The sequence below is a fragment of the Pongo abelii genome, chromosome 7, assembly GCF_028885655.2.
Source record: "Pongo abelii isolate AG06213 chromosome 7, NHGRI_mPonAbe1-v2.0_pri, whole genome shotgun sequence".
Lineage (NCBI taxonomy): Eukaryota > Metazoa > Chordata > Mammalia > Primates > Hominidae > Pongo > Pongo abelii.
In genome coordinates this window covers 89,656,850-89,683,991 of record NC_071992.2, presented here as the reverse complement: position 1 = coordinate 89,683,991, position 27,142 = coordinate 89,656,850, and the positions used below count along the sequence as shown (strand labels likewise).

The following is a 27,142-nucleotide window of genomic DNA, read 5'->3' as shown; positions in this document are numbered from 1 at the left end:
AGCAAGTTTTATATTTTATTTCTCAAATTTTCAGATACAAAACAGTGTCTAGTAAATAATAGGACCTTAATAAATATTCATTGAATTATTGATTCAATGAATGAATTTCTGTGCATTCATGTAGATGTCTTTAGTAATAAATTAAAATTACAGATCCAGAGACTTGGTATGATTGCATCAGTTATACCATACTCTAGCAAAGTGTATGAGGGCCAAGGTTCTTAGCTCCCTAAAGATTCACTGAAAAACCACTGACTTGGGGCAGATTGACTAACAGAAGAAAACGCAGACAAATTTATTTAACATGTATTCATGGGAGCCTTCAGAATGAAGACTCAATTTCCCAAATAGGTATAGAAGCTTATATGTCATATGAGATTACAGGGAGAATAGGGACTTGGATCCTGTTGAAACAGGTTATGGGAGGAAGAAGAAGAGGAATTATATTGAGAGGCCATAATGATTACTAGAGAGAATGACTGGATAGGAAACAAAAATTAACTTGTAAATAGTTTTTGGATATAAATGATACTTGGACATCCAGGTGCAAGTGGCTCACACCTGTAATCCCAGCACTTTGGGAGGCCGAGGTGGGCAGATCACCTGAGGTCAGCAGTTCAAGACCAGTTGGCCAACATGGTGAAACCCCGTCTCTACTAAAAATACAAAAATTAGCTGGGCATGGTGGTGCATACCAGTAGTCCCAGCTACTCAGGAAGCCAAGGCAGGAGAATCGCTTGAGCCTGGGAGGTGGAGGTTGCAGTAAGCCAAGATCACGCCACTGCACTCCAGCCTGGGCAACAGAGTGAGAGTTGGTCTCAAGAAAAAAAAAAAATGAAAATTAAAAAATTCAATGATCCTTGGAGACAGTCACTATCTTGAAAAAAGATCTGTTCCAGTGTGGTCACATCTTGGTCTTCATTTCTGCAATAGATTATGAGACAGCAGGGAGGGAAAGAAAAAACAGTTGTTCTCCTTGGTAAGTCTGGATCTTAGGCAGATAAAAGAATTCACCTTCTATGGAAGATATGGTTGGGGGCGGGGATCATGGTTGAGGGCAGGGAACAGACAGACCTTGTGGCTTCCTCAGTTCAGCATGTTGAAAAACCACATTTGGTGGCATTGGTTTCTAAGCCCAAACAAGCAGGACTATTTTTAGTGAAATAGAAGAAAAAGGAAACAATAGAATTTGCAAATGGCACTAAGTTATTGTACAATAAATGAAATTATGTGAAATTTAAAAGAGCAAATACTCTGGAATTAGAAAAAATGGAGTTTAAATAGTAATCTCACCAGTTTTTAGCTGGGTTACCTTAAACTAGAAAATGAACCAATGACATATTTTCTGTAATAAATTGATAATGAGTAAGTATTTCCTACCTCATAACATTACTATAAAAAATATTAAGATTAAGAAACTGTAAACCAAAAAGTATCTTAGACAAATCTCAATCAATTTAAAAGTTTCATTTGCCAAGGTTAAGAACATGCCTGTGGCCAGGCACGGTGGCTCATGCCTGTAATCCTAGCACTTTGGGAAGCCGAGGTGGGTGGATCACCTGAGGTCAGGAGTTTGAGACCAGTCTGGCCAACATGGTGAAACTCCGTATCTACTAAAAATAGAAAAAGTAACTGGGTGTGGTGGCATGCGTCTGTGGTCCCAAGCTACTCATGAGGCTGAAGCAGGAGAATCACTTGAACTCAGGAGGCAGGGGTGCAGTGAGCTGAGATTATGCCACTGCACTCCAGCATGGGCAACAGAGCAAGACTCCGGAAAAAAAAAAAAAAACGCGGGTGACACAGCCTCAGGAGGTCCTGAGAATGTATGGCCCAGGTGGTTGGGCTACAGCCTGGATTTGAGGGACTAGGGGCTAAGTTGGCTGGACTTCCTGGGTCAATAGGGATTTCCCTGAGGAGACTTTTCCCCTAAGCCAAAATGAGTCATAGCTGCAAGCTAAGGGATTGAAACTTCAACCAATCATATAGGGAGTTTAACCTCTAGCTGCAGCCTGATGGTTTTAACCAATTAGGCCCGCCAACCCACAAGTGGATAGAAAATAAGCTAAGTCTATCGGACAGAAAAAGGAAATGGGAAGAGGTCATAAGGGGATATAAGCATAAGTCACCCAAGCCAGAAACGGCAACCCTTACGGGTCCCCTTCCACGGTGTGGAAGCTTTACTTTTGGTTTTGCTTTACTTTCAGTTTTGCTTTAATAAATCTTGCTGCCGCACACTTTGGGTCCGTTCGTTTCTCTAATTGAGCTGTAACACTCGCCTCTGCGGTCCACAGCTTCCTTCCTTGAAGCCCGTGAGACCACAAGCCCTTTGATCGAGAAAAACCTTTGATCGGAAGGCTTCTCATCTCAGATTTATACATTTTAGAGAAACATAAGACATCAACCAATACACTTAAGTTATACATTGGTTCCAGGTCATAGGTGGGTTCAAAGATTTCCTGATTGGCAGCTGGTTGAAAGAGTTTATCTAAAGACCTGGAATCAATAGAAGGGAAGTATGGGTTAACATAAGGGATTGTGGAGACCAAGGTTCTTATCATACAGATGAAGCCTCCAGGTAGCTGACTTAGGAGAGAATAGATTGTAATGTTTCCTAACTTAAAAAGGTACCAGACTCTTCGTTAATTCTCTCCTGTGTCAGGAAAAGACCTGGAAAGGAAAAGGGATTCTCTACAGAATGTAGATTTTTCCCACAAGAGACAGATTTGTAGGGCCATTTGAAAATATGTCAAATACATAGATTTTTGGGTAAAATATTTCTGTTTCTTTGGGCCTGCTATTCATCATATTGGTATCTTATTGCTACAAAGAACCTGCTTTGACAGTCTTAATGTCTCCGTTTTAATGTTAATGCTGGTCAGTTGTGCCTGAATTCCAAAGGGAGGAGAGTATAATGAGGTATGTCCAACCCCACTTCCCATCCTGGCCTGAACTAGTCTTCCAGATTAACTTTGGAATGCCCTTGGCTGAGAAGAGGGGTCCATTCAGCTGGCTGGCGGGCTTAGAATTTTATGTTTGGTTTATAAAACCTATGTGGATACCTCCAGTGAAAGCAAAGAAAAAAGTGTTCTGTGGCATGCAAAAAGTATTTGCTCATATAATTCAAAATTAGTATAGATTAGCATTATAATAGCATGTGCTCTTAGCAATATAAGCAAGCTAAAATTAGTGGAGAAGAAATTGCCGGGGCAGGAGCCAAGATGGCCGAATAGGAACAGCTCCGGTCTACAGCTCCCAGCTTGAGCGACGCAGAAGACAGGTGATTTCTGCATTTCCATCTGAGGTACCGTTTTCATCTCACTATGGAGTGCCAGACAGTGGGCACAGGTCAGTGGGTGAGTGCACCGTGGGCCAGCCGAAGCAGGGGTGAGGCATTGCCTCACTCGGGAAGCGCAAGGGGTCAGGGAGTTCCCTTTCCAGGGGTGACAGACGGCACCTGGAAAATCGGGCCACTCCCACCCAAATACTGTGCTTTTCCGATGGGCTTAGGAAACGGTGCCCCAGGAGAGTATAGCCCGCACCTGGCTCAAAGGGTCCTATGCCCACGGAGTCTCGCTGATTGCTAGCACAGCAGTCTGAGATCAAACAGCAGGTCGGCAGCAAGGCTGGGGGAGGGGCGCCCGCCATTGCCCAGGCTCGCTTAGGTAGACAAAGCAGCCGGGAAGCTCAAACTGGGTGGAGCCCACCACAGCTCAAGGAGGCCTGCCTGCCTCTGTAGGCTCCACCTCTGGGGGCAGGGCACAGACAAACAAAAAGACAGCAGTAACCTCTGCAGACTTAAATGTCCCTGTCTGACAGCTTTGAGGAGAGCAGTGGTTCTCCCAGCACGCAGCTGGAGATCTGAGAGCGGGCAGACAGCCTCCTCAAATGGGTCCCTGACCCCCGACCCCAGAGCAGCCTAACTGGGAGGCACCCCCCCAGCAGGGGCAGACTGACACCTCACACGGCCGGCCGGGTACTCCAACAGACCTGCAGCTGAGGGTCCTGTCTGTTAGAAGGAAAACTAACAGAAAGGACATCCACACCCATCTGTACATCACCATCATCAAAGACCAAAAGTAGATAAAACCACAAAGATGGGGAAAAAACAGAGCAGAAAAACTGGAAACTCTAAAAAGCAGAGTACCTCTCCTCCTCCAAAGGAACGCAGTTCCTCATCAGCAACGGAACAAAGCTGGATGGAGAATGACTTTGACGAGCTGAGAGAAGAAGGCTTCAGACGATCAAATTACTCCGAGCTACGGGAGGATATTCAAACCAAAGGAAAAGAAGTTGAAAACTTTGAAAAAAAGTTAGAATAATGTATAACTAGAATAACCAATACAGAGAAGTGCTTAAAGGAGCTGATGGAGCTGAAAACCAAGGCTCGAGAACTACGTGAAGAATGCAGAAGCCTCAGGAGCCGATGCGATCAAATGGAAGAAAGGGTATCAGCCCTGGAAGATGAAATGAATGAAATGAAGCGAGAAGGGAAGTTTAGAGAAAAAAGAATAAAAAGAAATGAGCAAAGCCTCCAAGAAATGTGGGACTATGTGAAAAGACCAAATCTAAGTCTGATTGGTGTACCTGAAAGTGACGGGGAGAATGGAAACAAGTTGGAAAACACTCTGCAGGATATTATCCAGGAGAACTTCCCCAATCTAGCAAGGCAGGCCAACATTCAGATTCAGGAAATACAGAGAACGCCACAAAGATACTCCTCGGGAAGAGCAACTCCAAGACACATAATTGTCAGATTCACCAAAGTTGAAATGAAGGAAAAAATGCTAAGGGCAGCCAGAGAGAAAGGTCGGGTTACCCTCAAAGGGAAGCCCATCAGACTAACAGCGGATCTCTCGGCAGAAACCCTACAAGCCAGAAGAGAGTGGGGCCAATATTCAACATTCTTAAAGAAAAGAATTTTCAACCCAGAATTTCATATCCAGCCAAACTAAGCTTCATAAGTGAAGGAGAAATAAAATACTTTTCAGACAAGCAAATGCTGAGAGATTTTGTCACCACCAGGCCTGCCCTAAAAGAGCTCCTGAAGGAAGCGCTAAACATGGAAAAGCACAACCGGTACCAGCCACTGCAAAATCATGCCAAAATGTAAAGACCATCGAGACTAGGAAGAGACTGCATGAACTAACAAGCAAAATAACCAGCTAACATCATAATGACAGGATCAAATTCACACATAACAATATTAACTTTAAATGTAAATGGACTAAATGCTCCAATTAAAAGACACAGACTGGCAAATTGGATAAAGACTCAAGACCCATCAGTGTGTGTCTCACGTGCAGAGACACACACAGGCTCAAAATAAAAGGATGGAGGAAGATCTACCAAGCAAATGGAAAACAAAAAAAGGCAGCGGTTGTAATCCTAGTCTCTGATAAAACAGACTTTAAACCAACAAAGATCAAAAGAGACAAAGAAGGTCATTACATAATGGTAAAGGGATTAATTCAACAAGAAGAGCTAACTATCCTAAATATATATGCACCCAATACAGGAGCACCCAGATTCATAAAGCAAGTCGTGAGTGACCTACAAAGAGACTTAGACTCCCACACATTAATAATGGGAGACTTTAACACCCCACTGTCAACATTAGACAGATCAATGAGACAGAAAGTCAACAAGGATACCCAGGAATTGAACTCAGCTCTACACCAAGCGGACCTAATAGACATCTACAGAACTCTCCACCCCAAATCAACAGAATATACATTTTTTTCAGCACCACACCACACCTATTCCAAAATTGACCACATACTTGGAAGTAAAGCTCTCCTCAATAAATGTAAAAGAACAGAAATTATAACAAACTATCTCTCAGATCACACTGCAATCAAGCTAGAACTCAGGATTAAGAATCTCACTCAAAACCGCTCAACTACATGGAAACTGAACAACCTGCTCCTGAATGACTACTGGGTACATAACGAAATGAAGGCAGAAATAAAGATGTTCTTTGAAACCAAAGAGAACCAAGACACAACATACCAGAATCTCTGGGATGCATTCAAAGCAGTGTGTAGAGGGAAATTTATAGCACTAAATGCCCACAAGAGAAAGCAGGAAAGATCCAAAATTGACACCCTAACATCACAATTAAAAGAACTAGAAAAGCAAGAGCAAACACATTCAAAAGCTAGCAGAAGGCAAGAAATAACTAAAATCAGAGCAGAACTGAAGGAAATAGAGACACAAAAAACCCTTCAAAAAATTAATGAATCTAGGAGCTGGTTTTTTGAAAGGATCAACAAAATTGATAGACCGCTAGCAAGATTAATAAAGAAAAAAAGAGAGAAGAATCAAATAGATGCAATAAAAAATGATAAAGGGGATATCACCACCGATCCCACAGAAATACAAACTGCCATCAGAGAATACTACAAACGCCTCTACGCAAATAAACTAGAAAATCTAGAAGAAATGGATAAATTCCTCAACACATACACCCTCCCAAGACTAAACCAGGGAGAAGTTGAATCTCTGAATAGACCAAAAACAGGATCTGAAATTGTGGCAATAATCAATAGCTTACCAACCAAAAAAAGTCCAGGACCAGACGGGTTCACAGCCGAATTCTACCAGAGGTACAAGGAGGAACTGGTACCATTCCTTCTGAAACTATTCCAATCAATAGAAAAAGAGGGAATCCTCCCTAACTCATTTTATGAGGCCAGCATCATCCTGATACCAAAGCTGGGCAGAGACACGACAAAAAAAGAGAATTTTAGACCAATATCCTTGATGAACATCAATGCAAAAATCCTCAATAAAATACTGGCAAACCGAATCCAGCAGCACATCCAAAAGCTTATCCACCATGATCAAGTGGGCTTCATCCCTGGGATGCAAGGCAGGTTCAATATACGCAAATCAATAAATGTAATCCAGCATATAAACAGAACCAAGGACAAAAACCACATGATTATCTCAATAGATGCAGAAAAGGCCTTTGACAAAATTCAACAACCCTTCATGCTAAAAACTCTCAATAAATTAGGTATTGATGGGACGTATCTCAAAATGATAAGAGCTATCTATGACAAACTCACAGCCAATATCATACTGAATGGGCAAAAACTGGAAGCATTCCCTTTGAAAACTGGCACAAGACAGGGATGCCCTCTCTCACCACTTCTATTCAACATAGTGTTGGAAGTTCTGGCCAGGGCAATTAGGCAGGAGAAGGAAATAAAGGGTATTCAATTAAGAAAAGAGGAAGTCAAATTGTCCCTGTTTGCAGATGACATGATTGTATATCTAGAAAACCCCATCGTCTCAACCCAAAATCTCCTTAAGCCGATAAGCAACTTCAGCAAAGTCTCAGGATACAAAATCAATGTACAAAAATCACAAGCATTCTTATACATCAATAACAGACAAACAGAGAGCCAAATCATGAGTGAACTCCCATTCACAATTGCTTCAAAGAGAATAAAATACCTAGGAATCCAACTTACAAGGGATGTGAAGGACCTCTTCAAGGAGAACTACAAACCACTGCTCAAGGAAATAAAAGAGGATACAAACAAATGGAAGAACAGTCCATGCTCATGGGTAGGAAGAATCAATATCGTGAAAATGGCCATACTGCCCAAGGTAATTTACAGATTCAATGCCATCCCCATCAAGCTACCAATGACTTTCTTCACAGAATTGGAAAAAACTACTTTAAAGTTCATATGGAACCAAAAAAGAGCCCACAGTGCCAGGTCAATCCTAAGCCAAAAAACAAAGCTGTAGGCATCACGCTACCTGACTTCAAACTACACTACAAGGCTACAGTAACCAAAACAGTACGGTACTGGTACCAAAACAGAGATATAGATCAATGGAACAGAACAGAGCCCTCAGAAATAATGCCACATATCTACAACTATCTGATCTTTGACAAACCTGACAAAAACAAGCAATGGCGAAAGGATTCCCTATTTAATTAATGGTGCTGGGAAAACTGGCTAGCCATATGTAGAGAGCTGAAACTGGATCCCTTCCTTACACCTTATACAAAAATTAATTCAAGATGGATTAAAGATTTAAACATTAGACCTAAAACCATAAAGACCCTAGAAGAAAACCTAGGCAATACCATTCAGGACATATGCATGGGCAAGGACTTCATGTCTAAAACACCAAAAGCAATGGCCACAAAAGCCAAAATTGACAAATGGGATCTAATTAAACTAAAGAGCTTCTGCACAGCAAAAGAAACTACCATCAGAGTGAACAGGCAACCTACAAAATCGGAGAAAATTTTCACAACCTACTCATCTGACTAAGGGCTAATATCCAGAATCTACAATGAACTCCAACAAATTTACAAGAAAAAAACAAACAACCCCATTAAAAAGTGGGCTAAGGACATGAACAGACACTTCTCAAAAGAAGACATTTATGCAGCCGAAAAACACATGAAAAAATGCTCACCATCACTGGCCATTAGAGAAATGCAAATCAAAACCACAATGAGATACCATCTCAAACCAGTTAGAATGGCAATCATTAAAAAGTCAGGAAACAACTGGTGCTGGAGAGGATGTGGAGAAATAGGAACACTTTTACACTGTTGGTGGGACTGTAAACTAGTTCAACCCTTGTGGAAGTCAGTGTGGCTATTCCTCAGGGTTCTAGAACTAGAAATTCCGTTCGACCCAGCCATCCCATTACTGGGTATATACCCAAAGGACTATAAATCATGCTGCTATAAAGACACATGCACACATATGTTTATTGCGGCATTATTCACAATAGCAAAGACTTGGAACCAACCCAAATGTCCAACAATGATAGACTGGATTAAGAAAATGTGGCATATATACACCATGGAATACTATGCAGCCATAAAAAATGATGAGTTCATGTCCTTTGTAGGGACATGGATGATATTGGAAATCATCATTCTCAGTAAACTATCGCAAGAACAAAAAACCAAACACTGCATATTCTCACTCATAGGTGGGAATTGAACAATGAGAACACATGGACACAGGAAGGGGAACATCACACTTCGGGGACTGTTGTGGGGTGGGGTGAGGGGGGAGGGATAGCATTGGGAGATATACCTAATGCTAGATGACGAGTTAGTGGGTGCAGCGCACCAGCATGGCACATGTATACATATGTAACTTACCTGCACATTGCGCACATGTACCATAAAACCTAAAGTATAATAATAATAATAATAATAATAATAATAAATAAATTAAGTAAATAAATTGCCACGTATACTTGAAACATTAAAACATATACACTTGCTACAAATACTACTAAATAAATAAAATGAATTTTCTTCTATCTGCTACTAAAATTTTAGAAAAAATAATTAACAATGTAGATAATACCACTTTGATGACTTCAGATGCAAGGAAATTATGATGAAACCAATTATATTCATAGTTTTTTCTTTTTATTTTTTATTTCTCTTAATTTAAAAAAAATTACAGATCTTGTATGATTTTTCATATTACTAAGGTATAATAAACACCTCTTCTATTATAAGCTCCATGACAATTTTTGCTGGTATAGTTCCTATACCAAGAAGTATACCTGGTACATCCCAGGTACACAAGAAATATCTGTTAAGGAATGGCACGGAATAAGGTAATCCTATATATTCACCAGTTTGTAAAATCCAATAGTGTTTCCACATATGCATATGCATTATACAGCACTAAATGTTAGTGTTTTTCTAGTGGATTTTGATGTTAATTAGAAAAATACAGATTCAGGCAGTGTCTACTCTATAATTAACTTGAGCTAATTTGAGAAAAGAAAGTAGTTAGCCCTGGTAGAAACATTTTAATGGTCCTTTTCATTCAAAATTGTTAGTTCATTTCTGAATCCACACAAGGTACCCACTTGGGACCTAGGCTCTTCTAAAGAATTCTTCCAGGCTGTGGTTTCTTCATTGCGTTTTGTTGCCTAAGTCTTCCCAGCCATTAGAATGCAATCTGGCTTCTGATTGCTTTCCCTGGCTTTGATCTACAATACTTGGAGACATTTGCAGAATTTACCCTTTAGTTTTCAGTACCACAACCCAGGGAGGAGGTGTCTCCACTAAACACCTCAACACAGAGAATGTGTTGCTACCTCCCTCCCATTTCTACTGTGCTGTTGAAGGCGTTATGAATCTAGACACTTGCTTCTCTTTATCTCCCTGAGATTTAATTTCCTTATCTGAAAGTAAGAATAATATATGATTATCTTACCTAACTCAAATTAGTGTGGCAGCAGCAAATAAGGTGAGACATATGAAAACATTTTTTAAACCATCAGTTCTCATACCAACACAAAATGATATTATTTAACAACTTAAAAAATAATTCTGCATCTTTCAAATTGTACATATAGAAACAAAATGAGAGGGAAAAGTTGAGGACAACTACTTACTAAATGCCTCTTAAAAGTGATATGCAGTTCATCTCATTTCATTTCCAGAACAATGCTATGAAGTAGTCATCATTCTCTTCATTTAACTGACTATGAAGAAACCGAACTACAGAAAGGTCAAGTATCTCAGGTAAGGCCACACAGCTAATTATCAGTGTTACACTAAAGATTGGAAGATTCATATGAGTCTCTTCAGCAGAATTAAGAAAAGAAGGAAGCTAGAGAAACTATCAGTAAAGATTTGAAGAGAAATAACTTCAAGATAGGGTTGAATAAGACAGGGTGTGGCAAATGCCAAGAGAAGAAAGCAGGGTGATTCCCCAGGACCTGCAAAAAAGGAACAAAGAACTCAGGAGGGCTAGTTCAGGATCTGAAGGTGGCTGCACCTAGCTCTGGGTACATTCTACTTTTTGACCAATTAAAACCTCAGTTATGCCTCTCTTTTAACATCTTAATCTTTATATTAGATTTTTTTGCCTCTAAGATATGAAAAATTGAGCAACCTTCCACTGGATTTGATCAGTTTAGAAAATCACTGTGGCTATTCAGGCCAAAATGTCTGGCTTTTATCACAACATTAAATGTAAATGTTCTGGATAACTACACTAATTTATTATTCAATTCTACTATGCTCAGACAACCACTAGAGTATGGGAACAATTTGTATATGAATATCAAAAAATGAATAGAGCATATAGTCCTGTTGGGAGAGAGGAATTTTGGAAAACTCGCTTCCCATGGCAAAACTGAGATTTCAATTTCAAATGACAAAGAAACATTTTAAATAGGAGTTACATGTAGGAAAAATTATTTTCCCAATGTGAAAGTTGGGTAAGGAAATGTATTTTACAGAGAGGAAATTTTTGACAGAACTTTGAGTTCAATCAAAAGTAATAAAATTAGTGAATGAAGAGCTTACATCTTTAGAGGGAATTTGGCGAAAGAAGTTATTCTCAACTCAGACTTAACAGTGTTAGGAGAAAAGTTGATGTATTATTTCCAAACAAAACTTTAACTTAAATTCTTGACAAAAAAAAAAAAACCTTTATTATTTTTAATCCAGCTAGTAAATTGCACAGTAGACAAATTTAGACCTTTAACATGAGTCAAGAGTATGTCATCTGGAAACTCTCCAAAGGCCAGGGGGGCAATGGAAGCCTAGGAAACCAGGAACCCAGAGACACACTTCCAATTCTACAAGGACGTACCACTGAGTCAACAAGAGCAATGGATTGATAAAATAACTATGTTGTCCACAGCTATACTGCACAGGGCTGGATCCTTGTCCAATCTTTCTTTTTATAAAGCAAAACAAAACACAAAATGGATTTCCAATGAATGGACTGATTTATAGGCTGTAACTGTTACACTTGCAGTTGTTTTTGGCAAAACTCTGTACTTTTCTGTAAGGTATGCTATTAAGTTAATCCCTAACCTTACCCAAAACCAGAAAAGGAAAAGAACATTGACCAGAGTTATGCACTCAAATAAAAGTCCTTTCTACACATATAAATATGTATCCAGCGTCCTGAGTCATCCTCACGTAGTTGACTCCAAGCTGGTGTTCTGGCTGTGCTCCCAACAAGTCATTCCAAATCTCTGTTATGCTGACAACTTCTGGGTGGTGTGTATAGGATGTGACCATTGAGTCTCATGGTCATGAGTCCACTCCTGCACTTACTTTTCTCTAAAGTAGACCCCTGGTCCAATGCAGTGTTATGTGGGATCCTGTACTGGTGAATCAAGCTCTCTGTAAGCCTTTGGTTAATAATGCTGGCTGAGACCTGGCCGGCAGGAAACAACTCCACACCTGAATGTGCATCCATTCCTGTGTGAACAAACTGCTGACCCTTCCAGGATGAAAGGCTCCATCCATTCAGGTGTGAACTTGTCAACTGTGGCCAGTAGGTCTCCTGAAGAAATGCCTCCATAAGGGGGACTTGGTGACAGTCTCTGTTGCTGGCAGTGATGGTGCTACATCAGCCATGGTGAAAGCGAGTGCAGGCTGCTGTGTGTTGCCGCTGTCTCAGTCACTTCCTTTGCCCATCATGCCAGCACTAGGGTGGCAAATGACAGAGGCTGGCAAACATTAATTGGCCAGATGATTTTGTCTACTTGGTTGCTTACTGTCTCTTTGAAGAAGGATGTTCTCTCTAGCGGGTGTAACATGTACAAACATTGCCACACTTTGTGTTCACTCCCAGATGTTAATCCCTGTGCTTTGACTCCAGACCTCCTTGACCCTAATCTTCCCCCTTTTTTTCTTCCAGACCCCTAATTAGAGGTCTAACTATATTCTAATCTCCTGCCATTTCTCTTTACCCACAAAGTTGTCTACCAGGTACACCACCCATCAGGAGAATTTTTCCTTGCTACTGTTTTTCAAGACTACCCCTGATTGAGGCTTCAGTGCAATTGCCATCTATTTTAGCTTATCTCCATATACCAAGCCAGCCCAGCTGAAAATTAAGCTCAGGCTTTTAACTCCTGCTTTACCTGGTCACACGGGTCTTCCCAAACAGTCATAGTTGCAAGCTGAAGAAGGAGCACTGGTGCAACCGTGGTGAGTGATGTCTGTGCTGCCTACTCATGCAGTTTGCTTTGTCCTCTGGCCCACCAGAGTTTGTGCCTCCTTTGTGACAGGAGGTGCAAAGTGCACTAATTTGTCTTTATCTTTGAAGAGATATCTTGGCATGCTCATTGTCATAAATCTGTAAACATTTTACAGATATGGATGGTCTCTGAAACTTTACAATATTTAGCTCCCACCTTCTGGAGCTCATGTGTCTTCTCAAGGTTTCCAATGTGTCTGCCTTTGGCTTATCTCACTAATCAACATAAAATCATTGATATAATGAATGGATATGATGATCTTCAGGATGCCAAGATGCAAATATGTTTGGACATTATTATGGCAGAGCACAGAAGCAGCCCTGAGGCAAAAGTATAAGTGTATATTATTGTACCTTCTATGTGACTATAAACTGTTTTCAGATTGTTATTTAAAAAATAAAATAGCATTCATTTCTGATGTTATATTAACCCACTTTTATCAAAAATACCTTACATATCTGGTTTGAAGATTGGGATAGGGGCTTTAATGTGGTTGAGCTTATTGTAGTCTGCAGTCACCGGTGGGATTCATTCAGTTTCTGCAGAGGCCAAACAGGTGAATTAAATCAATGTACTTGGACCACCATCCCACATCCTTTAGATAAAGGGACAACAGACTTTTTCTATAAAGAGCCAGATGGTAAAAATTTTAGGCTTTGCAGACCACATACAGTCTTTGTGGCATATTTTAATTTTTTTTAACAAGCTTTAAAAATGTAAAAACCATTCTTAGCTTGCAGGCTGTGTAAAAACTGGCCATGCACCAACTTTGTCCATGGTCCATAATTTTCCAGCTCCTGCTTCAGATCCTTAAAATGTCCCTAATCTTTTCTATCCCTCACCCTGGGATGTGATAGTTATTGATTTACTATCTTGGCTGTCATGGAGGGTAGCTTCTGAGACTTCCTCTTTATTTTTCAAGCTATGATAGACCTTATCTTTCAGACCAACACCCAATATGGGGATTGTGCCAACTGCAAGCATATCAATCCTAATTATACACTTGGGAACTGGGGAAACAATCACTGGGTGGGTCATCAGGCCCAAGGGAGTTTGTCCAGGAGTCCATTTATTTTCTAGCCCCCATAATTTATTATTAGCCTTGTCTATTATTCTGAGTTTTTTTGTAAAACTATGAGTATGTATAACTTTCATTAAAATAAAAAATTAAGGAAAAATTCAGTTGGGACTTTCAGTCAAACTAGCAGTTTATGAGCAAAAATACCTTCTTACTCCAATGATGTAAAATTACTGGGTAGGATACATCAGATTTTGTTGTAAAATCAGAGCAATTCTCAAAAATAAAAAAATAGAGAAAGAGAAATCTACAGCAACCAGAAATGAAGACACATTTCATTGTTAGAATAGTAAGAAAGGGCTTAAAACAACTGGGGTATAAACAAGTATAGGACATAGATGTTAACAGTACAGTCTCATTTTGGGGATTTTAATGATTCTGTGGGCATAGGATGTAAGGCATCAGCGCTGTATATTTTGAAATAAATTCTTTGTCAAGCTGGAATCCTCATAAATATGTCCCATCACCAAGGAGAAATAATCACTGAGCCCTCCAAACACTCCTTTCTAAGCAGGAAGCAGTAAAGCAGCTTTTCATCTGCCAATGCTCTCCGTAGAAAAAGAGTTATTGGCAAGAAGCTAGAAACCCACGGTGGTGCTGTGCTTGGATGATGAGTCCAAATTTATATCAATCAAATGGGGCTAGAAATGCTAAATTTGAATTTTTAAGAAGTCTTGTTTAGAGCTGGTTAAGAACCCAGGCGAACGCAAAAACCACCCTGTAAAGATTCTTCCAAAGCCCAGGACATTCAAGATTCTCAGAGAAGAAAATCCCCACACATGTTAAGCTCACAATGAAAACAAAGATCAAACCACAAGAACAAATGAACCACCAAGAGGGAAAACTATCAAACATAAATGAGAGAAATTTCATCATACTGAAATCTAGAAAGAATAACGTATTCTAAAATTTTGTAAAATAATGACATTTATGATATTTTATAAGACAAAAAGCAGGAAATGAATACATAAAGCAAAAAAACAAAAATATATAAAAACTGATGATGGTATTAGAGTTAAATCTTCATATATCATTGCAGCAAATCAATAGATAATGTCTAAAGTTAATATACATATATATGATACATATTCTTCAGAAAACCTAAAAACAGAGACAAAAGTGATTCCCAGTGGGGAGCAGGACAGAGAAAGGACCCAAAGTAATGTTTTTTAACTAGGAGCTCTTCTGTACTATATACTATTTATTACTTTCAAAAATAATAATAATTGGCAACTGTGTAAACTAGGGAGAGAAAATGTCAGGGTCAGAAGTTTGTGTGGGGGGTTGGGGTCGTGTGTGTGTGTGTGTGTGTGTGTGTGTCTGTGTGTGTGAATTCAAACTAATACTGTGATTAATGTAATACATGGAATTCATGGTTTTAAAAAAACACTAAGAGCTTACAATGAAAAGCAAAAGTCCCTTTTGCCTCATCACTTAAAGCAACTACGTAGCATACCCTAAGAATGCATCCCTATTTTTTCTCCCCTATCTCTCCTGTTGCAGAGCTCAGAAACAACTTGAAGAGAGTACAGACATCCCTCCCAAATTCTGTCTCGGAAGATGTTGTCTTTAAAAAAGGAACTAAAGTTTTCATCATGTTAGACAATATATACTTATTTTATTGTTTTGTTTTTTATTTTAAAATATAGCCGGGAAAGAGTATATAATGTTTTCAGTGCTTTGATTCTCCAAAAGTCTTATTATGAGCCTAGATCTGTTGGAAGTTACAGCAAAAATTTGTGAAGTAGTATGTTGGCAATAACAAAGAAAAGAAAGAAATTCATCCATGAAACATTGTGGAAGAAGGATCAAAATGACTTAGGGAGCAAAAATGAAAAATATCTGAGGTGACAAAATTCATGAAGAGGATGAAGTTGGACTTTGGAAAAAGTAAAGAAAGGAAAGAGAAGTCTTCATATCAGACAATCTTAATACAGGGAAATGAAAAAGAAGCTGAGAGAAAGATATGTAGGAACAAAACGTAGAGGGCGAATGTTAGGGATTTGGAACAGCCATGAGGAATATAAAACACCAGGGGTACTTTACCACAGGGATTCAATAGGATAGCTTTGTGGACTGGAGTGCTTAACTCACCATTTCTAAACCTGCATTTCTGGGACAATGTGATTTGAGTTTCAAAAACCATATTTTCTGATGTGTATGTATACACAATGGAATACTAACTGTTCAGCGAAAGGAAGGAAATCCTTTACGCATTGTCATTTATGACAACATGTGATCCTGGAGGACATTATGTTCAGGTGAAATAAACCAGGCACAGAAAGACAAATACTGCATTGTCTCACCTATCTGTGGACTCTGAAAAAGTTCAACTCAGAAGTAGGGAGCAGAATGATGGTTACTAGGGACCGGGGACATGTTGGTCAAAGTTTCAGTTAGACAGGAGGAATAAGTTCAAACGATCTATTGTAAATCATGGTAACTATAGTTCATATATTGTATCCTAGAAAATTGTGAAGAGAGTAGATTTTAAATCTCCTCACCAAAAAAAAGTGTGTAATGTAATGCATATATGTTAATTAGCTCAATTTATCCATTCCACAACATATACATATTTCAAAACAACATGTTAGGCATGATAAATATAGATAATTTTTGCTGTTTGTCTAAATAAATAAATGAATAAAAGAAAGAAGGATGTTTTATAAAAGCATATTTTCTGGTTCTGGCTCTGATATTGACTTCTATGATATCTGAAGAAATATTTCCGTGGTAACAATTCATCTCTAGCTGAACTATAGAGAAAGGTGAAAGTGAGATACCCATTCAAACCAAATAATTCCACCGTCCCCTTTTCCAACTCAGTCCCAGAACACCACGTTGGCAGCCAGGCTTACACCACCCAGATAGAAGATGGGAAGATTCTTCTACAGAGAAACTGGCTAGCCCAATATGAAAGACTAAGAGATAATATTTGAATGTTTCCCCTGCCCTCTTCCAAAAAGAGCTTGCCTAGCTACTTTCAGCCAAGAGTAGTCAGTCATATAACAATGAACTAACAGTGGAAGTCTTCTTTGGGGTTCTTGCAAAAGCTTTTGCTCTTTGGATTCAGATGTGAGTCTTCTCCTTTGTTCTTTTGTTGTTGGAATGCAGGTATGATGACTGGAGCTGCTGCACTCATCTTGTGACCATGAAGAAAGGGTGCAAGAAAGTACAGAGACTGTATCATGGATCTCCTTAAAGAGTGCCAGAATTGACATTTGTCTACACTGCTCACTATGTGCGAAATATAAGACTTCATACATTTGAAATGTTATCACTGGTTTATTTTTGTTGTTACTTACAGCAGGAAACTTTCCTAACTTATACAACTACTGCCATCGCTCTATCAAACACTAAGTTAATGAATCATATCTGAAACCTGAAATGTGTCAACAAAAGATACAGCATCTTGGATTTCTGAATTTCTATTCCATTCCTTTATTTTATTTTTGCATTTATTTCTTCTTTCTGAAGAAATAAGGAATTATTTCTTCTTTCTGAAGAAATAAGGAATTATTTCTTTCAGGTATGGAACAACATTTATGTCTGGTTTTTAAACATCCCTAAAATATGTAATCAACCTGTCTCTTCTGAGTAACAATAATTGTCAGGTGTTGGGAAACTTCAAACTCATGGTAATTAAACCATCTTCTAGTTCTTTTAATATTGAGAAATATTTGAAATTGAAGTGATAGGCTCAATATCTTCTAAATATCATTAAGATGTGCCACTTGTAGAAAGCATTTGAAATCATGGAAATAGTCTTTACTGGAATTAGCCATAAAGAAAAATTTTCCTCCACTTTAAAAAAATAATAATGTGAGCACCTTTATCCTCAAAAGCCAGCACACTTCAGTGTAAAAAAAAAAAAGCAGAGATGTATATTCATGTTGCATTTTTGGCACCAAACACTAAAAACCTATACACTCAGACATGATTTGATCATAATCTTGATTTTCACTATTTCTTTCAAAAGTGAATTAAAAGAGGTATATTGTTGATCACCAACAATTCTCTGAAAATAAAGAGGATAAATATTGAGGTAGAACATACTCGTCTTATCAACCCCTCCCCTGATGTACTGGATGCCCCATTACTGCTGATCTCTCTCCACATCTGTCCAAGCTATAACATGGGTCACAAAATGTTCATTAACTTAGAAAACCTGGAGAACGACAGAAGCATTTAGCGATAAACAGACGTAAAGTGGTCAGGCACTTCTCCCTCATATATTCAGGAATGATTCATATTCTACACACCAGCACAACCATGCAACTGCCTCTGCTGCCCACACATGATTTTTCCAGATTGTATGCCATTGATATTATGCAATCTATAACTGTGTCATTTGATAAAGGGATTTTACCAATCACTCACCTGCTTTCTCTCCAAGCATAAAAGTTGACATTAACTTTGTGCCAAGTTTTAAAGTTTTCTCAGAAATGGTATTTTTTCTTTCTGATTTTGCCATGATAAATGTAACTATGGCGAGCTGAAAGTTTTGTACTCACCACCATCTTTAGCAACAAAATTCATACATTTCATACTGTAAATCATTAATTTGTATTTGTTCTGGACCAGAGAACTCATTCTACTTTTGTTCATAATTACACAAAAGTTTCCAGAGCTTTATTTCTCTATTTGGCAAAAGTATACAACGTCACCCAGGGCATGAGGGATGAATACACTACTGGTACAACAATATCCCATTTTTAGATATTTATAATGCATTCTATTTTGATTTTTTTCTTGCGCAAAACAATAACGCTTGTAGATTTGCTTGCTCCGGCCCATAAATATGTGTATTCATAATTGATATCAAAATCTGAGTACTAGAACCAAATAATTTCTGTAATTAAAAAATTTTCATTCTTCTAAGAAATGCAAATGCAGATTCCATTATGTGCCAAACACTGAGATTGAAGGTGAGTAAACAGCTTTATATCATAATATGACAGCAAGTACAGAAATGAATGGTTTGATTGAGTATATTTCAGTGAAAATTATGATTTAGAAGTTGGATCTTATTTTGAAATTAAACCAAGTGAAGGTCATTTAGTGCTTATGCTCATGGGACTCTAAATCTTCAGAATGTTAAAGGATGCTTGGAGATCATTTAGTGAAACCTGTGACTTGTATAGCTACATATCTATGCACTTCTTTAATATCTCACAAGCAATAATGAAAATCCCTCCTGAGGCAGCCAATGCAGTTTTGGACAATTGTAATTTTTAGGATATAAAATTAAATATTCATGTCACCCAGTATAAATAGAAAGTATTTCTTTATATAATCATAAATCCATGTCACCCAGTCTAACTATAAAATCTGTCTTTATATAAACATGAATATCATCTCCTTTTCTAATATTTTATCATTGATCACACTTCAACCCTCCAAGGGTAATGTGCAATACATCTCTTCTGCCTTCTACATGGCAACCCTCCAAAAGTTTCAAAACAATAACTATGTCTGGCTTTAGTTTTTCCATCTACAGACTAGTCAGAGTTTCTAAGCTTCCCTCACCTAGTTCCTGTCTTCTAAACACTCCAGTCCATCAATATCTTACTTAACCCATGGTATCAGAAGTGAACATCAGATTGTGTCTGGTCTTAACTAGGTTAGTAAAAATAGACTATCATTTGTCTTTGTCTGGACAAAAAAAAAAATCTTTCCATTAATTTGTTTAATATTTCATTGCTCTGGGAAATCACATCATACTGTTGACTCATGTTGTGTCTTCAAGTAACTATAACCTTTTTCATGTGTGTGGCTAAGAAGCCACATCTTCTCCCACTAGAATTGTGCAATGGTGATTTTTGAACATGCATGTTTTTCCTTCTGTGTGAATATAGAAGAGTACAGACATTCCACTTAAGTGCAATTCAAATAGTTTCACCCCATCATTCCATCCTCTCAAGATCTGTCAGGATCACTGGGCGCAGTGGCTCACGCCTGTAATCCCAGCACTTTGGGAGGCCGAGGTGGGCAAATCATGAGGTCAGGAGTTCGAGACCAGCCTGATCAACATGGTGAAACCGCGTCTCTACTAAAAATCAAAAAAGTAGCCAGGTGTGGTGGCGCACCTGTAATCCCAGCTACTCAGGAGGCTGAAGCAGGGGAATTGCTTGAACCCGGGAGGTGGAGGTTGCAGTGAGCCGAGATGGTGCCACTGTACTCCAACCTGGGTGACAGAGTGAGACTCCATCTCAAAAAAAAGAAAAGAAAAGAAAAGAAAAAATCTGTCAAGATCCTGATTCTGGCATTGCCTATATATAATACATTGCCAATTTCATCTCATCTGCAAATTTTGTAAACAATCCATTCTTATGCTATACAATGTACTAATTAAAAAATAATAAACATGATATATGAAACATGCCACAGTAATATTGTAAAAACAGATAATGAATATGACAGTGCTAAGGAATTAGCTATTAAAACATCTCTCCTAGTTAACATGAATTTATCAGCTCATTTTCAGAGCAGGTATTCCATTAATACTAATGGGTTTCACCATCCCATCATCCAGTTGTTTTTGCACTTTTTCTCAAAAAAGGTCAAGAGAAATGCTGCTAGAGTCTCGCAAAATTCAGCTATTCAGGGTCTACTCCATTCCTTGAACCAATGGGCCAGTAACACTGGTGAAAACTTGGGTTTCTAGATTGTAGAAGGGCACGGTTTTGCACTAAGTTGAAGAGGGAGCTAAAATAATATTTCAGAGTATGAGAAAATCATAATATAGAAGGTAAACTTGATTCATTAAAATAAAGAGAGAACGAGGTATTTAGAAGGCAGCTCAAAAGAATTCATTTACCCCGTGGTTTGGCTAAGAAGTCGTGCCCCGGGGGGACTTAGAGACAGCTGGCTTTGCCTTCAAAAGATGTAATTGGCCTGGCCCTAGTGTTTTTAAGAAGCAAGATAGAGAGCAGAGGGCTTCTCAGTTCTGAAACACTGTTTTGTGTTCCACACAGGCCAGCATGGGAGTGGCATTCAAACTGCAGTGTCATTCTATAAAGAGTGTGTCCTGTCTTCTGAACGTCTCATATCCATGTCACCCAGTCTAACTTTTAGCTGACTCCCACAGTTTCTTCCTTTTTACAAAGAAGCTCTGTCTAAGTATGGGCATGGGCCTCTGTGAGTCTAGATAAGGTATAACAACAGAGAGTGATCTTCATTAGAGAGAGGGAAGGCAGTAGGAAGGAGCTGCCAGACTTTCCTCCAGTTGCCTCCAGCACAAAGGATGCACAACAGAACAAGATAGCTCTAAGGAGTTACCAGGGATCTCAAACTCAAATGACAAGCAGCTGACAGAAATAAGAGAAGCAGGCAGGTTTCGCAAATGGAAATTAAGCGCCCCATCTCAGCAGGACAGTAGTGATGCAGTTCCAGACAACTATTGCCACACAGGGTTGTAGGATCAGAGTTACTAAATCTTCTGATTATTTTTAAAAGAAGCCAGAAAACTGTATTTTAGTGAATCTGGTATCACTGAGAACCTAAAACAGCTATATGTAGCAGGAGAGCAAGAAACCAGGCAGCTGGTTGCTGAGGTTTGCTCTAAGCTCTAAGATACAGGGAGAGGTGATGGGAAACTAAAATTTTTCACACTGTCGATCTGTCGATCTATTTACCACAGCTCTTCAGGGGAGGAGGAAGCAAAAACCCTGATTAGGACTGCAGAGTGCGTGATTGATGGAAGCATTCCATATTATGTGTCTTTCCAAAAAATGAATACGGTAATTAGAATGCTGAAAAGAAACCCAAACTTCTGGGTGAAAAATGGTTTTCATTCCTCTCTCTTTAACCCAATGATGGAGAAGGGCTACAAGATGCTAGTCCTTCTTGACTCCTTGATCACTGTGAAGCCAGCAAGTGGAATGAACGTGGAGCACTTTCTGCTTCAGAGTCTGGAGTGTGGCTACTTCCTCACTTGAGCCTCCAGACTGACCATCATGTTAGTTCTCTTCTCCCCGAGAAGTTAAAATTTGAAATTTACCTTTGGATTCAATACACTAATTCTTTGCATTATAAAATATTTTTAATGATAAGAATGAAAGCATGTCTTTTGCAGCAACATGGATGGAGCTGGAGGCCATTATCGTTAGTAAAATGACTGAGAAACAGAAAGTCAAAAACCACATATTCTCACTTGTAAGTGGGAGCTAAACAATGGATACACATAGACATATGGAATGGAATAATAGACATTGGAGACTCCAAAATGTAGGAGGGTGGGAGGCAGGTAAGGAATGGCATACTGCCTATTGGGTACAATATACACTATTGAAGTGATGGGTACAATATACACTATTGAAGTGATGGGTACACTAAAAGCCCAGATTTCATCACTGTGCAATATAGCCATGTAACACAACTGCACCTTGACCCCTAAATACATAACAAGTAAAAAAATTACAAACATAAAAAATTGTAGGGGATAGCAACAGATATAAATTTATAATTGAAAGCATATACTTGTCTTCAATTATATCATTCAATTAATCAATTTGTGTTAGATCCTGAAGTAGGCTCTGGGGATATAATTATTATCTTAATTTGAGTTCCCCCAAAAGCAGATCCTAAAACAAAGGTCCATGTTCTAGTGGTTTATTTGGTTGAGAAGTGGGAAAATGAAAAGAGAAGGCAGACAATAAAAGTAAGCCAGCTACCATGGTGGATGATTGAGATTTAGTTCCACAGGGAGGCTCTGGGAAACATGCATCATAGAGTTATATTGCCCGGGGAGTGAGGGAGTTGAGATATTTATACACCAACTAATTCTTTTTGGTTAAGGGATTCTGGAGGATATGAATGGTGTTAATTTTCCTGCATGAGCAAAGTGGCTTTCCATAGCTTAAAGAAAGTTCTTAGGCAAAGAGACTGAGATCTGCTGGTGTACCCTGAAGTAGTAAGTCCCCTGAGATATGGATAGAACATCAGCACTATCTGCTGCACTCCTAAGTCAGTCAAAGTCCTACCCAACCACAGCTTACAGTTAGTAAGGAGAAGTTAGAAAATAAACACAATACGATATGTATAATGATGAAAGTGCATATGTATTTTGACGTTAAACTTTCTGAGAGAACTTTTCAGTATCAATATTCTGTATTCATCTAAAAATAATCACGATGAAATCATAGCTAGTATTGTTTGTATATTTACTGTTTATCAAGCAAGTTACTTGATCCTAGCCTTCTTCTATGAAGTATTAAATTCAGAGTATTTTTCTTTCTATGATTAATATTCTTTTATTCCTCACTCATTTCTAATTATGTCACTTTGCTATATTTTGTGAACCATTTTAAGCCACCATGGATCTTCTTCTGGATCAGAGAAAGAGATTGCACAAGTGAGCAAATGAAAGAAAAGAGGACTGGGAGAAAGGAGAAAGAGAAAATAGAATAAAACATATATTTTTTTAATTTGATGCAGTAGCCTTTTGAGAAGCAAAATGGATTGGATACAATGTAACTTTTCTTTCCACTTACAATATAATATATGGCTCCCTGCATTGGTAAGGAGATTGAGAAATCTTCTTGCAGCAAAATATTTGTTCTCCCTAAGAGGGCCTCTTGAATAAGTGAAGTAAATGATAGATTGGCCCTGTTAGAGGAGCTGATGAGAAAATTCATACTAAGTAGAAGGAATTTTAGAAAACATTACAGAGCTGATCAAATGGACAAGTATACTAGGTCATTTATCTAAAATGCTCTGGTTAGGAGTAGTATGTATAAAGAAAAATGCTTTGGGGAGTGTTGAAAATGGTCTCAAGAATCCAGAAAGCATGGTGATTGAAATAATAACAGAGAAGCTTAGATGCTGAGCTATATTCCCTTTCCAGAACCATCTTGATATACTAGGATACCTGGGGAGCTCTAAATGAATATGAGGTTTCTACACGGAGAACATTAGCAAGACCAATTCAAGGCATGTGCCTATTTGTTAACAATGGTGTAATTTTTTTTACAAACTTTTATGGGGCTGTCAGACAATAGTAATTACGAAGAGAGGTAGAGCCGTATAGTGAAAACAGCATACCAGCTCAGTGAAAAGATATAGGTTCAAATTCAGCACCACCACCTAGCAGTAGCTTGGTGATTTGCCCCAAGTCATCTAATCTTTCTAAGCCTCATGTCTCAATCTACAAAATGGAGCTAATATTAATACCTAGAATTGGCAGGTATTAATAATACATGATGACAACAATAATTGAATGAGATAAAGGATGCATATAAATAATGGTTATCTACATATTTCCCACTGTCAAATAAAGCAATCAAAAGATACTTCATTTAGTGTCCTAACATGATTGTTAACATATGTATTTCCCACTGTCAAATTAATCAATCGAAAGGTGCTTCGTTTGGTGTCCTAACATGATTGTTATCAGAGAATGTAAGAAGATTCTGGATTATAATCTTCTTTTTTATAGCATCCCTATCTCAATTCTATCCCTACCAAAACTATACAGTTTTAATGAATGAAGACTGATTTAGAAATAGTGGTCTCTCTCACCACTGTAACATTGTGGTTTCTAATATCATGAGTTTAGTAATAGAGTATTGGCATCTGAAATGCCTCTTACATGGGAAGAGATATTTCTTTCCTGTCAGCTGCACATAAAAAACAATGTGTGCTTGTTTTTGGTTTTTGGTTTTTGGTTTTTTACAATAAACAAGGTGTGTGACCTCTAACTCTGCCTCAACCTGGGGCATTATTTTGTTATCAAACAAGATGCCTGTCCTCATGTGGCCTTATAAAGACCCTAAGCCTCTGTGGCTGTATGCACTCTACTTGATTGCTTGTATGTACCAGGACAATACATATATTCAGGACACTGAATATATGTACAACTCCATTCAAAAACAATTCATCTCCTTGAGTTACACATATGCCACCATTTTTCCATGGCCAAGTTGCTTCAGTTTGAACGAATCATATATTAAGTAAGTCCTCATAAGCAAGATTTTTATGCTTAAGTTTGTTGGCTTCCTACTTAACTTTTCAAAATACGTCCATAACACTCTAAGTTTGGCCTGTAATCCTAGTTCAGCTTGAGTCCATTGTGAGGATTTATTGATTGATTACTTTGAAAACACTAATGCAAGATCAGAAGGGCAGGAAAATTTCCCACACAATCCTGATTATATAAAATAAGATAGCAAGAGGGGGAGAAAGGCTCCAAACCTATTTATTCATTATTTGCTAATAAAATTTTTAAAGTGGGTTTGCTGAAATAAACCCAACTGGCAAGTGCCAGATCAGCTCTGCTATTGATACACTGTCAAGGCAGCAAGCTCTGCCAAGTCCACTGTTGTCTTTGGCACCAGGTGAGCTGTTCTTCCATCAGTATGCTGCATGTGAGAAGCTAAAAACAGACAGCAAATACATTAATTGGGTAATTGCATTCAATGAATCATGGTCTTCAGCATTTAATTATATAGTTTGTAAGAACATATTAACCAAAATAAGTCTCAATGTGTATGTAAAGAGTATACTTAGGTCAGTAGCAACTAACTCTATCCATAACAACCACCATTAGACACCACAGCCATATTTGTTTCTTTAGAGTCCAAGAAATGTCATTCTTATGTCCAGGTATGATTAGAAAGTTACACTAAAAATTGATGAGGGTACAGGACACTTCCCAAACTCCAGTTGTGGGGGAAAGGAAGAAGTACTCCTAGGAATGTTATCCCTCAAGAGCTTGACAAAATCCAACAGTGATATTTTGGAAATGCCTTACAAGTTAAAAGCAAATATTCTTTACCAATAACTTCTGTAGAAAAAGATAAAATATATTCTGATTGTTAACTACTCAAAATGCCTGTGGATCAAAGTAGAGGAATGAATGAATGTGATAGTTTAACAATTTTTAACTTTAATAATTAGACTTTAATGTTTGTTCTTCTAATATTTTATTAGTAGAATCACTAGAATGTACAAGAAATAGAGGTACATATTGAAAAAGTTGTAGCAAAAGCAGTACATTGCAGAAGAGTATTGTCTCTGTAAAGGGCTGAGAAGAGAATGGCATGAGTGTGGAATGGCATATGAACAAGTTTGTTGAATTTAGATCTGGCACACAAATCTCCATTTTTATCCAAGACCCCAGTGTTTGGATCAAGATGTAACTTCTTAGAAATGTCCTAGGCAAGCATGTCTTTCAACAACACTTCCCAATTTATGGTCCGTATCCTTCAGCTGATGGCAGGATGGATGCCTTTCCTCTCAGCAGACCTCAAAGCTCAATCCAGAGCTGATTCTTAGATCCTAAGATTAAGTTAAAGAGGCAAATATAAAATAGATCCCTTGGCCTAAATGACCTACTGTACCTCTCTACCTTTTGAATTTCCTAGAAAATTGTTCATATCTACATTACTTTCCAGTCCTGCCAGAGAAGTAAAAAGGACCAATGGAACACATGAACTTCACATTTGGCTTCAGCCATTTAGGTCTACCCCTGCCAAGCCCATCATTTTCAGTGAGTATTGAATATTCATATTTCCCACTTTTCTCAATTATATTAAGCCAGACACCTGCTATGTTGGTCTAGCCATCATCAGATACAAGAGGATTTGCCCACATTTGCCAGCTTGGACAAAGAAGTTTTAATTCCCTTTTAAGAGGCAGTATATCCCTCCTCTATGCAATACTGGAAGCCAGGATGGAAAGAAGAATGGCTATGAATTAATGTTTTAGAAAAATAATAATATATCTTAGTTTTCCTATTTCCCTCACTTTGGGGCTTGCATTCATCTTCCTTAAGGTATGTTTTTGTTGAAATGGTTTCCTTCATTTCCACTGCAATGTATCAAACTGCTAATTCTAAGACAACTGACCTATTTCATTTTCTGGGAACAGCCTATTTTCACATGTAATATTAATAAAGCTAACATTAATCAAGGGTTTACCATGTGCCAGGCACTGTGCCATGGTCTTTTAAATGCAAATCTCATTTAACAATCACGACTCTATGAGGTATGTTCTATTATTATTCCCAACTTACAGATGGAAATGGAGGCTTGGAGAGGAGAA

At 38.3% G+C, this 27,142-nt stretch overlaps 1 protein-coding gene across 5 annotated transcripts in view; it reads right to left on the bottom strand.

Annotated features, from left to right (window-relative positions):
* The window catches only part of GDAP1 (ganglioside induced differentiation associated protein 1), a 454,780-nt gene that overhangs the window by 268,114 nt on the left and 159,524 nt on the right, over window positions 1-27,142 (bottom strand). The window contains exon 6 of one of the 5 annotated variants that reach the window (XM_054560890.2): window positions 17,592-25,472. The exons of the other annotated variants lie outside the window; for them this stretch is intronic. Within the exon in view, the coding sequence (XP_054416865.1) occupies window positions 25,375-25,472 (98 nt within the window). The 3' untranslated portion in view covers window positions 17,592-25,374. Of the gene's footprint in view, window positions 1-17,591; window positions 25,473-27,142 lie in introns of those variants that run through there. 5 annotated transcript variants of the gene reach the window in all.